This window comes from Primulina eburnea, chromosome 3 (genome assembly GCF_022965805.1).
Source record: "Primulina eburnea isolate SZY01 chromosome 3, ASM2296580v1, whole genome shotgun sequence".
NCBI classification, from domain to species: domain Eukaryota; kingdom Viridiplantae; phylum Streptophyta; class Magnoliopsida; order Lamiales; family Gesneriaceae; genus Primulina; species Primulina eburnea.
This window is the reverse complement of record NC_133103.1, coordinates 5,778,282-5,794,661: the sequence shown is the minus strand read 5'-3', so window position 1 is coordinate 5,794,661 and position 16,380 is coordinate 5,778,282. Positions and strand designations below refer to the sequence as shown.

The 16,380-nt window shown below is 35.2% G+C and overlaps 4 protein-coding genes across 7 annotated transcripts; all 4 read left to right on the top strand.

Moving 5' to 3' along the window:
- The first annotated feature begins 1,616 nt into the window (after positions 1 to 1,616).
- LOC140828683 (E3 ubiquitin-protein ligase ATL23-like) lies at positions 1,617 to 1,973 on the top strand. The gene has a single exon (XM_073191609.1). It carries the CDS (start codon positions 1,617 to 1,619, stop codon positions 1,971 to 1,973), a length of 357 nt encoding a protein of 118 aa, XP_073047710.1.
- Positions 1,974 to 4,563: 2,590 nt separating this feature from the next.
- Positions 4,564 to 7,025, top strand: LOC140825731 (probable nucleoredoxin 2). Of its 3 annotated transcripts, none has more exons than XM_073187665.1 (3): positions 4,564 to 4,836; positions 5,442 to 5,921; positions 6,232 to 7,025. In XM_073187665.1, exons 1-3 carry the CDS (start codon positions 4,717 to 4,719, stop codon positions 6,886 to 6,888), a joined length of 1,257 nt encoding a protein of 418 aa, XP_073043766.1. In that variant the 5' UTR covers positions 4,564 to 4,716; the 3' UTR covers positions 6,889 to 7,025. The 3 variants fall into 3 exon arrangements, with proteins under 3 accessions (XP_073043766.1, XP_073043767.1, XP_073043765.1); XM_073187666.1 differs by having other exon boundaries at positions 4,565 to 4,836; positions 5,442 to 5,945; positions 6,259 to 7,025; XM_073187664.1 differs by having other exon boundaries at positions 4,565 to 4,836; positions 5,442 to 5,990; positions 6,259 to 7,025.
- A 1,971-nt stretch (positions 7,026 to 8,996) lies between these two features.
- Positions 8,997 to 12,694, top strand: LOC140825730 (mechanosensitive ion channel protein 8-like). The gene is made up of 5 exons (XM_073187663.1): positions 8,997 to 10,851; positions 11,168 to 11,291; positions 11,385 to 11,678; positions 11,757 to 11,959; positions 12,224 to 12,694. Exons 1-5 carry the CDS (start codon positions 9,428 to 9,430, stop codon positions 12,510 to 12,512), a joined length of 2,334 nt encoding a protein of 777 aa, XP_073043764.1. The 5' UTR covers positions 8,997 to 9,427; the 3' UTR covers positions 12,513 to 12,694.
- Positions 12,695 to 13,688: 994 nt separating this feature from the next.
- Positions 13,689 to 15,893, top strand: LOC140828093 (U11/U12 small nuclear ribonucleoprotein 25 kDa protein). 2 transcript variants are annotated; one of them, XM_073191074.1, is made up of 4 exons: positions 13,689 to 14,027; positions 14,140 to 14,239; positions 14,365 to 14,464; positions 15,630 to 15,893. In XM_073191074.1, exons 1-4 carry the CDS (start codon positions 13,784 to 13,786, stop codon positions 15,723 to 15,725), a joined length of 540 nt encoding a protein of 179 aa, XP_073047175.1. In that variant the 5' UTR covers positions 13,689 to 13,783; the 3' UTR covers positions 15,726 to 15,893. The 2 variants fall into 2 exon arrangements, with proteins under 2 accessions (XP_073047175.1, XP_073047174.1); XM_073191073.1 differs by having other exon boundaries at positions 14,134 to 14,239.
- The last annotated feature ends 487 nt before the right edge of the window (positions 15,894 to 16,380 follow it).

Sequence of the window (16,380 nt, the reverse complement as noted above, 5' to 3'; positions counted from 1 at the left end):
ATCTGGGAGTTATATATATTGGCATGAACAATCCTCCCCTCTTGAGCTAGCTTTTGGAGTTGAATTAGGTCCAAGTTCCAATCTTAACATGGTATCAAAGCCCGGGTTCCACCGTTATATGTTGTTGGACTGCTTATAATTAGGCCATCCGTTCTGCCCATAATTGAGTCATTTGTAAACTCCACGCTCCACATGTTCATTCTTGGACGTGAGAGTAGCTGTTGAAGTTGAGTTAAGTCCAAGTTCCAATCTTAACAGTTACGAGAAATGGCGTCTTGTGTGATTTAAGAATTTATTGGTAATAGTAACTATTTTTTGTTCATAAACCATATCAAATCTTTTTGACAAAAAAATAAAAATGTGAAAAAATAGTAAAAATAGAAGAGTAAAAGATAGAATAGCAAAAAGGAGAAAAGTAAAAGAAGTGAATATTGAAAAACCACGTACATTTATTCCCAAGAATGACGCGTTTGTTCACGGGTTGCATTGAAAACTATTCTATCTTGTAACCATTCTCAATCTATTCTATGATCTGGCTATTCTATTTTTCTGAATTCAAAAGTTGTAACCAAGTTCAAAGGCTACGATTGTACTTTGATCGAAATTTTGTATTGGAAAGATGTTTCAATATCTAAAAATAACGGATAATGATTTTCTAAATACAAGCGACTAAATTAATATATATGTAATTCAGTAAGTTACTTTGAGATAAAATAATCAAATATAGTGTTTTTTTAGAATTGTGTACGATGTAATATTTTTATTAAAAATTAATAAATATTAGAGATGACTTTATAAAAGCCCGATATTTTAAGATTTTCTACGTGGTTCCGAAATTTGCTAAAAAGAGTGTTGTGTGCGTGGATATAAATATAGCCATGCATAAAACTTTGTGTCCAAGCAAGGCCGTGCATGGACATGTACGTGTTCACTTTGTCTCCCACGATTTGGTCCTTTTTAATAGGAATTGTATATAATATATATATATATAATTCCTATTAAATTCATATGATATCTATATTGATTAAGTTAAATAAGATAAAAGCATACCTTGTACAATTTAGATCGTTAACTTATTTAATATTTGCACAATTTTCTCATATCATACTCAAATACTTTAAAAATTGTGCTACACACTTATAGATTTTTATATTAGCCAGCTTAGATGCAACCGGAATTCCTTATATATTCTAGCCAAACCGCTCTAAATTAAACCTCTCCGGCTCTCCCTCTACTACAGGAAACATAGGGAATACTCCTTTTTATTTTTATTTTCTAATAATGACTACACAATGTTTTTGAGAAGTTTATATAGGGATCAGATGTACAAAATTTAGAATTTTGGGGGTGATTTAGTCTATCTAGGTCGTAAGAGTCCAGGGATGAACTGAAATTTATCTACATATATAAACCCACTCTCTCTTGTGCCCGTCTCTCAGAAATGAACTGCGTCACTGCAGTACTCTAACCCCTAGAATTAAAGGAAGAAAATCTCAAATTCAAAAAACCCTTTTTTCCCGAAAATCCAGGCAGATTTTTTTAAAAAAAGACATAGAAGAAAGGCCAAAAGAATGCATGTATCGGTCTTTCTTACTCTTTTTCTACCGTGCGTAGGTATGACATCGGTGATCCTGATTTACGTCTGTCTCCTGTGCTACGATGCGGCGAACACGAACAATGCCAGCGGTAACCCGGAGCTACGGTCGGTAAAGCGAGTCCAGAAAAATGGGCTCTCGGCCGCCGAACTGGAGAAGCTACCGAAGGTCACTGGCGAGGATTTGCTTCCGGGGTCCGATTGTGCGGTTTGTTTGGATGAAATTGGGAGCGAGCAACCAGTTAAACTGATTCCCGGTTGCAACCATGGGTTTCATGCAGAGTGCATTGATATCTGGCTGTCGAAAAACTCGGCTTGCCCGATTTGTCGGGTCGTTATTGGGCCGGACTTTTTCGACCCGACCGAGAATCAGTGTTGAACAGAACTACAGAAGGGAAGGAAGATGAAGAATCTCTGTGCTGTTGTAATATGGAAAGCAGACCGTCTCAGGGGAAATATTATTAGCGGCGGGGGAATTAATAATATTCAATTTTAATCTTTTTTTGTATGTTCAGACCGTCTCAGGGGAATATTATTGGCGGCGGGGGAATTAATATATTCAATTTTAATCTTTTTTTGTATATATAATTATCATATTTTCTATTTCGATTATTTTCCCTCGTTAGCCTCTTCCTTCTAATATTTCCCACATTTAGCGTAATTTTGAATCTTCAAATCATGCAAGGATTTTTACATGAAAATGGAAAATTATATATATATAGTAGGTCTTATTGAGATCGTTTCACGGATCTCAATATGTGAGACGAGGTCCATCCTACCTATATTTATAATAAAAATTAATACTTTTAGCATAAAAAATAATAAAAATTTAAATAATTAATGACGATGGAATGAATTGAGGAAAAAAACTGGAGAATGGAACTAATTTGCACCTTGATTTGGGTGACAGATGAGCAATTGATTATCAGAGCATTCGAGCGAACAAGTTGTATTTCGATTACTAAAATAATTTATTGCCTCGCATTTATTACTGACAGCAGGCAATAACAAATTACACTGGTATTCCACATTTTAAATGATGCTTACATCCATTTACTCCACTTTCTCATGTGTTTAGAATGATTTTTTTTTTTAATATCCATCTCTATTATATAATTCAATTTTCATATTTACTATTATTTTTCCTATTCGTTTATCAATATATCCCTATTTCATTTATGTTTTAATAATTTTTTATTCAGTTAAAATAGTAATTAAATAAAAAAACATTAATTTTTGTTTTTTAATTTTATAGACACACAAGACATAACAATAATAAAATATTTATATTACGTGATGTAATATTCATAGTTGGATGTATGGATTTACGAAGCATCGTGCCATATTTAAAGACATCCTTTTTCAATCTTATTCAATGTCTAAGTCAAGTAGTATTGAAGATTAGGGTTAAATTTTCTGTGAAGAGCATTGAAAGGGTAAATTATATTTTTGCGCTTTAGTTTCATTTTATTTCGCCTTATTCTAAGAAATAGGAGTTACTTCAACAAAAGTGATTGGCTCGCCATTTTCGTTCATTAAAATAAGATAATGAAACTTATAAAACTTGTGTGAAAAATTAAAACCTGGCTTCTTCATATTTCACTTTTCTTATTATTATTTTTTCCTCGAGAAAGGCATGTTATCGGCCACGCTCTCTTTTTCTTATGGCTGCAAGTTATTTGTATTTTTTTTAATTTTATTTAAATTTAAACTATAAATTTATTTTAATATTTTTTAAAAAATTATGATAATACCAAATTTGAACCCAGAATATCTGGTACCAACTATTTCAAATTTGGATATGGGTATAAAAATTAAACCCAAAAATCTCACTCATGCCCATCTCCATACACAACAATCTTCTTTCATCGACTTTGTTTTGCGATAAAGCACCCAGTTTACGTATAAAAATTAAAAACTTGCTGGTAGCTATGCTTTTATGATGATTTTCCTTCGAATCTGTAGTGGCATGATGAAAACTTGAAGATTATAAGTTGATCATAGTGTTAAACATTATTTTATTTTATTAAGAATAATTTTTTTGCTTTCTAGATGTTTCGGTAGACACCATTAATTAGATTGAATGGTTGCTGAAAACTCACAGAAAATTCACAACTTTTCGTGTAATAGCATGTGAAAAGCTGATAATTATTTTGTTGATCGTATTAAGTGTGAAAAAACAAAAAAACAAAAAACAAAAATTTTTCATTTGATATATCATATTAAACCCGTTTAAATTTATAAAACTTGAAATTTGATTGCGACGTTTGGTCATATTTGGCATCGTTTAAAACTTACCTATTTGGGGATGCTACGGACTTCATTTGATGGAGTTTTAGTGAAACTACTTTCTCAGATACATGACTCTACTTTTTTAGTATTATTATTAAAATCATTTCCATTACATCACTCAACTTGAATGTACATACGTCACGGAAGCTTTCAAATGAAAAATAAATTAATTTATGCTTGATAAATATCTCATGTACAATAAGAAATTATTCCAATATTTATCTCAGGTCCAATTTGGTTACACCGTAAACCAAAAAAGACACAGGACTCCTACAGTAAATTAACTCTATTTTAATTTAAAAAACTGACATAAAACTTAAAAAACAGGAAGCATGAAATATATAATTGAAGTCTTTTGCTTACCTAAAAGCTGCATCCTCGATAACAGGCGCCAGAATGCAATTGGAGGGACATATGATGATACGTGTACGATGAGAAATCCGACTCATTTATTTATTTATTTAATGCTCTGTCAACTTCAAGGCAGCGGCGTATTGTGGACACGTGACAAGTGCACAAATTAAGGCATTCAAGCATTGGTCCTAGTTTCATTTGGGTAAAGCCGTCAAATCATACACTTTGTACGTGGCACAATCCACTTCATTGGCGTAATTTCTAGTTTAACTTTAATATTGTTTTTACATAATTCGATTTTTTTTTTATCGGGTGAAACTTGAGAGGACGCTACGTGTTGCTTGTTTTTTTTATGAGCGGCGTTATAATTTATGTGGGAGAATATGCATGGAATTATTAGTGGTTATAGCAGAGGACAAAGAGTAGAATCTTGCTGCTTCGGGTGAGCCTTTTGGCCTGCATAGAGACGGGAAACCATGGGGGAAGAGCTGAACCGGAATGGAGTTGATTCGAGTAACGAGATCCCTCAAGGGGGATTGTACTCTCTTTTGTGCTCCGAAGATGACGACTTTCTGCTATCTTCCACTGCGGACCAGGTATCTGGTTTAGTAGTTTTAAGGATTAAAACCATTTCGGTGTAAGTTGTACACTTCTTTCTGCTTACCTCTTTGGGGAGTGTCCCTTGGATGGATTATCCTCAAAATATTGTGCCATAAGTCCAAATAATGGAGCTCAAACCTTGAAACTAGTTTGATACATCCGCCTGAATTTTAAGAAGAGAGGCAATCTTATTTTAGTATCTTCTGGTGATGGGAACCCGCATGGCTGCCTTTTGGCGAGGACTTGTAAACCCTCGGATTTAACTTAATTAATAGTCACCTACCTGATCAAATCGGATATCTGTGGCGACACAAAAGCAATCTTATTATTTGGATGTATGATCAACTTCCTAAGCTTTTCAATACCAATTTGCTGGAGTATTTGGGTGATGGGAATTAAACATGACTTGCAAATGCTTACGTCTTAGCCTTGTAATAATTTCAAAAGCTTGGGAAGTTGATCACTTTACCAGTACCTTGCATCTATGCCTACTTCGATAGAGTGATTGAATCAATTTGACGCATAAGTCCACTTTTTAGTCTTGAAAAATTTTCAACTTGATTCCACGTTTATCCTTTAAATTGTCGTTTTTTTTGGTCAGGTAAGAATCTCTGATATCCAAAGCAAAGTCATTGGCATATACTTTTCTGCGAACTGGTTTCCACCTTGTCGAAAATTCACCACAACGTTGGTCAATACTTACGAGCAACTCAAGAAGAGAAACATTGATCCAGGTTTCGAAGTAGTCTTTGTTTCATCTGATGAAGACCTTGAGTCCTTCGATGAATACCGATCTTCCATGCCATGGCTTTCGATTCCATTTTCGTCTACGACAACAAAAAGGGCCTTGAATCTGAGGTTCAATGTCGAAAGTATACCATGCTTAATCATTCTACTGCCAAATTACGATGATAAACAAGATTCAAGAATTGAAAATGGGATTGATGTTATTGATCGGTATGGAGCACGTGCGTACCCATTCACCAAAGAGAGATTGGAGGAGCTGATGGAGAAGGAGAAGGAGAAGCGTGAAAACCAGACTCTCAAAGAGTTGCTGATTACCCCTGAAAGAGATTTTCTTGTGAGTCATTCTATGCCTGAAAAGGTAATTAGTGGCCTGGTTTGGTTCATAGGATTTGAGCCTTTCGAGGTAATTATTCTGTTTATTATTGATGAATTCACAAACTGTTAACACCCACTGTCAACTTTTTATTTCCGAAGTTCGATATTATTTAATTATTGATTGTATTTGGTGTTTTTTTTTTATCATCATCGATCGACGAGGATAATTAAAATCTAACTCTTATACCATCAAACGGGAGTCGACGATCTTTATCACTTAGTACATACCAGCTCTGGGTGTCTAACCATTAATTCACATCACTAAGAAGTTGAAGAGTGTTTTTGTTTTTTTTCAGGTGCCTGTTGCTTCTTTGATGGGAGAAACAATTGGACTTTATTTCTCTGCTCAATGGTGCTCCCCAGGGGTGAAATTCACCCCCAAGTTAGCCTCAATATACCATAAGATCAAGCAAGAATCCACCATCAATGGCAACAATGATTCCTTCGAAATAGTCTTCATATCAAGTGACAAGGACGAATCATCCTTCGATTTACATTTCTGCACCATGCCATGGCTTGCACTGCCATTTTCAGATCCAACGATAAAAAATCTCATCAAGTATTTCGACGTACAAAGTATTCCAAGCTTAGTAATACTAAGTCCGGATGGGAAAACCGTGACCAAAGAAGGCCGGAACCTCATCAACCTTTATCAAGAAAATGCCTATCCATTCACCCAGGTGAGAATAAGATCGCTCGAGATGAAAAACGATGAAGAGGCCGAAAATTTTCCGAAATTGAGGTACCATTTCAGGCATGGCCATGAGTTAACTTTGGTGTCGGAGGGCAATGGAGGCGGCCCATTTATATGCTGCGACTGCGATGAGCAAGGGTTCGGATGGGCATACCAATGTATAGACTGTGGGTATGAAGTTCATCCCAAGTGTGTAAGAGATGTGGAGCATGACTCTGTTATCGAAAGTTAATTAAATTCTAGTGTTATTTCTTTTTGCTCATACGAGGAGGAGAATTCTCTCGTATTACGTGTTTATTAATGCACCAAACGAATCATGTGAAGATTTGGGACCAGTAATCTTAATTTGAAATCTATATGATTTGCTGAGTTCTTTGAATTTACTTGCTTTGTTTTCCAAATAATCAAAATTCGTGTCATCAAAGATATGATCGAGGCGAAAAGTTTTGTTTGACAACTTGGTGTACCTGCATTTAAAATCAAACGGGTTGAGGAACTGGAACCATCATTCGAGCTTTTAATTGATGGAGCTCCTTAATTACACTGAAAGAAAATTGCAAAAATCATTCTATGTTTTGGTTTTTATCTTATAAATCATCAGTTAATATAACTTGGCATTCGGCAATAAGTTTCTTTTTGTTATTATTATTTTAATTTTTTTTCATCAACAAGCTTTTAATATTTAGCGTGCAGTAGGAATATAGTAATAATGTTTAAACACAGCATACTATACGAGCGAGTTCCCAAGGCTGGCCGGCGCAGTGGAAGAAAGGGAGATTTCATTTACTCAGTCAGCGTGCAGCTACTGCAAAGAAATTGTGTTAATTATGTCTTACTATGGCAAAGCTGGGAAATTGCTTGGTAGATTTTCGCCCCCATTTTCTAAATTCAACTCAACATTTTTTTTATCTTGAATTTGTTTGTTATTGTTTATTTACAAGTATTAACGAAATTCACACAATCTCATCAAGAAGTGTGGAGTCAACGTGATACATACGCATTATATTAATATTTTAATTCTTTCATATTTATTTTAACATCCACTCATTATTTTTGAGTTTCACTATCTCCTCATTAATCTTTATTCTTATTTTACATTAAATATTTTTTTTTGAGTTTTATTACCAAAATTAAATGATTATAACTTTTATAATAAAATAATATATTAATTTTAAATCTATTTATTACTAAAAAAATTGCGATCTGATATAATTTATTTAAAAATAAAAAATTGCACGCCCCATATACTTTGTGTCAGGAGGAATTTCTCAACTTGTTGAACCCGATTACTTCTTTAATTTGTATCAGTTTGAACTCAAACAATAGAAAGTTGATAGAAAACAATTCATAGCTCTATTAATTAATACAAAGCTAAGATGAAAAAATATAAAATAATGTGAGGATATCCAGAATTTTATATCGGGTTAGGTCAGAAACGCGAATATTCAAATCTTTATAGATCATCATATTGGGTCGGTGCTCAGGGTCCTGTACAGAAAAAAGGAGGATTATGTGGTGTCAGAGATCTTTTCGATGCTTAAGTCAGTTCGAATAGTAAACTTCAAAGTAAGATATAGTAATGCGAAGTGAACAAGAGAATGCAAATGAATAAGAGTGAGTCTCATGTGAGACCGTCTCACGGATCATAATCTGTGAGACGGGTCAACCCTACTCATAATTACAATAAAAAGTAATACTCTTAGCATAAAAAATAATACTTTTTCATGGGTGACCTAAATAAGAAATCCGTCTCACAAATACGATCTGTGAGACCGTCTCACACAAGTTTTTGTCAATAAATAAAATCATCGACCAATAACTAATATTTATAGAGACATAAATGATCAATTATTTTATGAGAGTCAAATTCTTGTTAAGATAGAACTTTGCCGGAGATAAAAGACATCATTAAGTAGGACTTTTGATAACAATTAAGAATATTGCCTTATCTCAACTAGATTTAATCCAATATCGTATTTATCATAGAGTTGATCCTTTATCGAATAAATATCAACGATATCGTATCACTTATTCCGTTTGTTGTAACATTAAATACAAAATTATAACGAAATCTACCAATTAATTTTACAAGATTAAATGATATTAAATATGTAATATATTTTACATTGGAATTTGTGTGCTCTTCTCGATATACATGTACATGTACGAGAGAAATAGAAAAATACAGTGTGGTAACAATCGGAACGTTAATTAATTAGGACTGCCACGTGGACGACACATATCGCCTTGCTCCAACCAAACTCACTTGCTCACTCCCTTTTTATTTAAAAACTCACGTTACGAAGCTTTTCATGCACCACACCACCTTTTGGTATATGTGTCTGAAATCTACAGCCAACACCTCGTCGCTCCGTGATCATGTAAATTTCAATTCAACATTAAATAGTCATTTTTCCGAATCATCTGACCAGTGTTGTGATTTTAAATACTTTTCTGTATCTTTTTGAGTTGAAAAATCCCGTTTCGTTTGTCGAAATTTAGCTTTTAATTTACCGCCTCACATGAAAACTTTCCGTAAATACTTCAAATCCTCGCAATTTCAAGAAGAAGAACGCCGAATTCTCTTAACCCAGTGCAAAAACCCCACGTCCTATCCAGCCGGGGCGAGCATGACGTCATCTTCCTCCTCCGACACCTCCTCGCCTTCGCCTCCTCCTCCCAAGAACGTCAAAATCAAGAGTAACGTCCAAGATTCACCCTATTGAAACAGAGCCACTAGTGCTGGCGTGAATGAGAGCAACGCTAACAGAATGTGGAGGGACTCCAGTTACGATTTCACAAAGGACGCCGTCATGAGAGCCGCCGCCGCCTCCCAGGACTTCGACTTCCTGACGGAATCTCCGGTGTCCCCGAAATCGCCGTTACGTAAAATATCCGAGATCCCTGGCGATAACAACTACGGGCAGCTGACCCCGAGAGAGGTCCGTGTTTCGTTTCACGAGAATACGGCTGAGCCGCCGCCGGCGAACCGCGTGTCAAATGCTGAACCAGCTGAAGTTATAGTTTGCAGCTCCAATAATTCTTTTCGGAGGAGATCTAGTTTGCTTAGAGTACAAACTAAGTCGAGATTGCTGGACCCACCGGAGGAGAATAATCAGAAATCTCATACTCAAAGAATGGTCAAATCCCAAGTTTTAGGGAAAGGGACCAGTGAATTTGACGAAGACGACCCTTTTCTTGACGAAGATTTACCCGAGGATTACAAGAAAATGAAGTGTAGTGCTCTCTCAGTAATCCAATTACTGGGTTTGATTTTGATAGTTGCCGCTTTAGTTTGTAGTTTAACTATTAAATTCTTCAGAAAAAGAACCCTGTTTGAATTAGAGCTCTGGAAATGGGTGTTAATGGTCCTGGTATTGATTTCTGGGAGATTGGTTTCCGGATGGGCAATTCGGATTGTGGTTTTCTTCATCGAGAGGAACTTTCTCTTGCGGAAAAGGGTTCTGTATTTCGTGTACGGATTACGAAAACCAGTGCAGAATTGTGTGTGGTTGACCCTTGTTCTGATAGCTTGGCAGAGCATCTTCGACGAGAGGGTTGAGAGGGTGACAGATGGGAAGATATTGCCTTATGTGACCAAGATTTGGGTTTGCCTTTTGGTGGGAACTCTGATTTTGCTGCTAAAAACTTTGATTGTCAAGGTTTTAGCTTCATCATTTCATGTTAGCACGTTTTTTGATCGGATTCAGGAGGCGTTGTTCACTCAGTATGTGATTGAGACTCTTTCCGGGCCGCCACTGATCGAGATTCAGCTGGTGCAGGAAGACGAGGAGAGGGCGATGGTTGAGGTTCAGAAGCTTCAGAGTGCGGGGGCGACTATTCCTGCTGACCTCAAGGCCAATGTTTTCCCAAAAAGTGGAAGAATGATCGGGACTCCAAGGAGTACCCTTTCCACGGATGCTAAAAGTCCTAGGCTTTCGAAAATGATGTCAGAGAAGGACGGTCAGAATGGTATTACGGTCGATCATTTGCATAGGCTGAATCAGAAGAATATATCGGCTTGGAATATGAAGCGGTTGATGAACATTGTGAGGAAAGGGGTGATCTCGACTCTGGATGAGCGCATACAGGGCTCGACTGCTGAAGATGAATCGATGGTGCAGATCACGAGCGAAAACCAGGCCAAAGCTGCCGCTAAAAAAATATTTGCCAATGTGGCCAGGCCAGGAGCTAAGTAATTTTCTACTTGTTTCCTAATCTATGATCTTTTACGTATTTCTATCATTGATTTGTACCTAGCCGATTACACTAAATTTTCATGTTAAGTAGTTTCATTTACTTCAAGATTTTCATTGAATCCTGCATGTTTCTAGATCTGCTTTTGCTGTTAGCTTAAAGCTTCTCGTTTGAGAGTGGCAACCAAAAGAAGCCTATGGTCAGCTTATGGGAAATCTAGTCACCAAATCTAAATCAGCATGTTTTTTGAATTTAGTGTTATTTGTTGGTTATGTAAAAACCCTTACATTCTAGGATGTCCTTTTCGTGTGCAGACGCATTTACCAGGAGGATTTATTCCGCTTTCTTCGAGAGGATGAAGCTGTAAAGGCATTGCGTCTCTTTGAAGGAGGATGCGAACAAAAGGGAATCAGCAAGCGAGATCTGAAAAATTGGTTGGTGAGTAATATATAAAAGATGCTTGTTACCATGAATTTGTATGTGATATAAACTGGTATGAGATATAAACGATGAACCTTTTTTACACCACAGGTCAATGCATTTAGGGAAAGGAAGGCTCTTGCTTTATCCCTAAACGACACCAAAACTGCTGTCGACAAACTACATCAAATGATGAACGTCGTTGTTGGGGTTATCATCATCGTAATTTGGCTCCTCATACTCAAAGTCGCGACGACACATTTCTTTATCTTCTTAAGCTCCCAGCTTCTTTTAGTCGTGTTCGTGTTTGGAAATAGTTGCAAGACAACATTTGAGGCAATTATCTTTTTATTTGTGATGCACCCTTTTGATGTGGGTGACCGTGTTGAAGTCGATGGAGTTCAGGTATGCTAGTTGTTTTCCACGTAACATGCACAATTCGCTCGTATTCAACGTGTATTTGATTTCAACCGTTGTTTTCAGATGATAGTCGAAGAGATGAACATATTGACGACTGTTTTTCTAAGATACGATAGCCTCAAGATCTATTACCCAAACAGCGTCTTATCCACAAAACCGATCAACAACTACTACCGCAGCCCGGATATGGGCGACGCAATCGACTTCTGTATACATATCTCGACCCCTGTAGAGAAGATCGCGAGAATGAAGGAGAGGATCATAAGGTACAAATATAGCTGTATCTTCTGTCCATCGTTCGAACTACTTTTCCAAAGTGTTGATTTTATGAAAGGTGATCAACAACAGTTTTATGTTTTTTACACGCCTATATCAAAGAATATGTATCCCAAAATGAATATCATAGGCATGAATAAGCACACGTCGGTCGGATGTTGGACAAAAGATACCCGTAAAAAAGCAGTGAAGTCAAACTCAATGAAATACATATATGCATATTCTCTACATATAAACGACCGGGACATTTTCAGGTACATTGAGAACAAAACCGACCATTGGAACCCTGCTCCATCAGTAGTCATGAGAGACATCGAGGACATGAACCGATTGAAGTGGTCGGTGTGGCTTTCTCACAGAATGAATCATCAAGACATGGGGGAGAGATGGGCAAGAAGAGCACTTCTGGTTGAGGAGATGATTAAAATCTTCCGAGAGCTCGATATTGAATACAGGTTGCTGCCCCTCGACGTGAATGTACGCAACATGCCGCCTTTGAGTTCGACTAGGCTTCCATCAAATTGGGCTGTTTCTACTACATGAGCTCAGTTGGTTTGCGGTGGATAACTATACTGAAACAGATCGAAACACAGTTATATAGAGGTGTATCCAGAAACCTTCAATTTCTTGATAATACAGTATTATTAGCTTCTGCAGAAGTGTCATCGTGTTTCGAATAAAGCTCTATATGACTATATCTGTCCGATTTAATCAATTATTATTCACTTTAGGTTGTCATAAAATAATGGAAAATAGACGTGGCTGATTAAATCATCAATATGCTGTGATCTCGTGATCATGAGACGGGAGAGTAAAAATAAGAGACATTTTTATGATAATTCGACGCGAATGAAAATAAATATATGGCCTCGAAAACCAAGTTATTTATATGAAAATTTTATCATTTTCAGAAAATTTTCTTCTCGTTTTAATCGATTTTTTTTATTAAGTCTGCTGTGAGGTTGTGTTCTTGAAACGAGTTAATTCTGCTCGTATTTATAATAAAAAATAATATTTTTATTATTTTTTTATGAGTGATCTAAACAAAAGATTTATCTTATAAAATTGACAACATGAGATCATTACACGAGAGTGTTTGTAAAATTGTTAAAGTTTTCATCAATTATTCGGAGGAAGTTTGATATGATAAATTGGCAAAAGCAATTTAATTTCCACTTATAGCATATTTCTCTTATGAAATATTTTTTTATTGAAATTTTTTATCAGAGTTTTCTTAAATTTTTGTTCAGTTCTATTTTCTTGGAACTATAAATTTACTTTTACATGTATTTTTTAAAAATACTTTAAACAAATATCAACTGAACAAAAATAATTATATTTTACTAATTTAGAGATGTGTTAATTAATTTATAAATTAAAAAATATATTTTGTATTCAATAAATGTTAATTTAATTATGTAAAAATTTATTTTAGTTTAGTATAATATTTTTAAAATTAATAAAAAAATATAATTAAGTGTACATTTATATCTATTAAAATAAGTAAGTAGTACTCATTGTGTTTAATAATTTAATTATATTTAATTTATCGAAATTATTAGTTTAACAAATTGATCAAAATAATATTTTTTTGTGTGAATATTATAAATTTATCGGATATCAATTTAAAAATATACATTAAAAAATTCGTGTGCGCGATTAAATTTAACGACCAGAATTTCCAAAAAAAAAAAACTAAAAAAATAACGAACAGAATTTCCAAAAAAGAAAAAAAAAGAAAGAAACAAAATCACGAACATCCGCAAGATTATAGTTGATTTCACTTCAATTTCTATCTTTTTTGTGCTAAATTAATGGAGGAAACGAAAGCAGACACGGCCAGCACCAGTGGCAGCGCCGTTAATGCAACTCCAGAGTACAATAGCATCAGCGCCAGGAAAGCTAGATTACAATCCACACTTGCGGCACTTCTCAACGATCCCGTACTCGAAGACGTCCCGAAGAAGCCTACTTTATCGGACGTGGACACTCTCATCAACTTGGAACTCGGAAGCGCCAAGCGGATCTCTGTCCGTAAACTGGACGGCACTTCTATAGGTACGCCAAGTTTGGATTTAGTCAAGTTGACATTTTGACAAACACTTTATGTAAGTAGATGTTTGTAATGGAGAGTAGATCTGTGTTGTTCTGTATGCTTTCGAAGATGTAGCGGTTATGAATTCTGCCACTGTGAAGGACTTGAAACTGGCGATTAAGAAAAAAGTGAATGATTTGGAGGAATCAAGAATGGGTCATCGTCACATTTCTTGGTACGTTTCAACTACCGCTGGAACCATCCCGAATGAGTTCATACTCCACCATCGCTCTGTTAAATTGTTAGAAATCCCGTAATTGATCAGTTTGGAAATTCAAACATTATTCTTTGGATTCACAGGAAACATGTGTGGGCAAACTTTTGCCTTTTGCACCTCAATGAAAAGTTACTTAACGACGATTCAGCACTTGAGGATTATGGCGTTAGGAACAATTCTCAGGTATTTCTTTTTTCAGCTCACAGATTTTGGACTGAAACATATGATATTGTATATTGCAGCGTTTATGTGGAGTTTGCGTGCATGAAATCCGACCATAATGTTTTTTTTAACAAAAAATTAAAAAAAACTCCACCATGATGTTTGCAGATGATAAAGCTTCTTTGGGTTTTAGAGATAAGTTGATGGTTAATGTGCCAACACTTATCTGTAGCATTCCCAAGTTAACGTGATGAAATCTTAGCTCCTCTTAGATTGCGGACTTTTTCTGTAATCCGAACATGGGGTTGTTCAATAATGCCTTAAGATACCTCAACCAGTTTGTTGAGTCGCTTTTTTTAGAAAATTTCCTCTTGGTGAAAACCATCACCTAGGGTATAGAAACATTCACGTGGAATCACCAGGAAATGATAAACAGAGGCATACCTAAACCGCTAGTGATTGATAATTCTCGTAGTTATGTGCTAGTCTTCTAAATTTACCAGTCACTCTTCCAAATCTAGATATTTTCCACGGAGAATCCTTTAGCTTGGTTTAGTTCTCGCTGTGATGCTGACATATCAAAAGAATTTGGCCTTGAGCTTATTTGTTAGATTCTGAACTTATGATATAATTATTTACATATAAGCGTCATTAATCGGTAGTTTGACATGATCATGATCAAGCAATCTGTGTTCATAAAGTCATTGTTGAATTGTTAAACGTCTCTTTCTCGTTATCCTTTTGTTATGCGAGAGTACGATATAGAAATTATTTTGTGCTATCAAATATAGATTTTCTTACTGTCCCTTCTGTCCCGGCAAAACTGCAACAATACACACACTTCCATTATAATTTGAATAGTTCCTTGAAGTTTGATAGCCGGATATCGTTAGAATTGACTGCACTAGAGTGATACCTGGAGCCTAAATTTAGTTTAATACATAATTTAGATTCCTTGTTTAGCTCTTCAGGTATAAGATGTATAACATTATTTGTAGGAATGATTTTTCTCGTTCATTGAGATGACTAGCTAAAAGATTGTAAATATGTGAGAGTTGAGAGGTTAAATAATTTATCTAAAAAATAAATATGTATGCACACGCATACATATTCAAGTCTCATATACTAGCATCCTCGTATGAAGTATACAATTGCCATTTCTGAAGTTTCTAAGGCTTCTGTGCAGGTGCAATTTGTTCCCTACCTCGTGTCGAGGGCTTCTCGAAAGCATACGAGGAGCCGAAAGCATCGTTTCTTTCACGGTTTAACCAGAAAATCATGAGCAAGAAACCGTATAATTTTTTTTTATTTTTATTTTTTATGTTTTCAAATATTTCATTGTAAGATTTAATGATACACAAAGTATTATTTCTTGCGATATTTCACTTCTTCATCCGCACTTTATGAGTAGGAGCTTGCAATACAACTTGTGAATCGGTTTTTGATTTTAGCTCGATCGAGGTTAGTGTCCAACTTATATAAACTTGTGCGCAAACTTGAGATTGGGTATAAAGTATAATTTTTTATATAATAAAAATCAATTTATTTTCTTTTTAAGTTGCTGTAAAATCCATTTTTTATTAATTTCAATGTTAAAATTGGTTTGATCAATAAATAATTCTTGACATGGCAGCGCAAAATCTTCTTGGTATGAGTTAAAAAAAAAGACTTGATATAGAAATACTAATCGAAGGGTGCTGAAGTTCAGTAATCAGTTGTGAGTAGGGGTGAGAAAAAATACCGAAATACCGAAAAATCGTATCGAAAAAATATTGAATTTATCGAAAAAATCGGTATCGATATCGGTACAAAATATTTTTTTTCGATATTTCGGTATATATCGAAATACCGAAAATAATTTTTTTATTATTATTATTTTTAAAATTTAAGTTCGATATACCGAAAAAATTGTCGGTATACCGACGGTAATTTTTTCG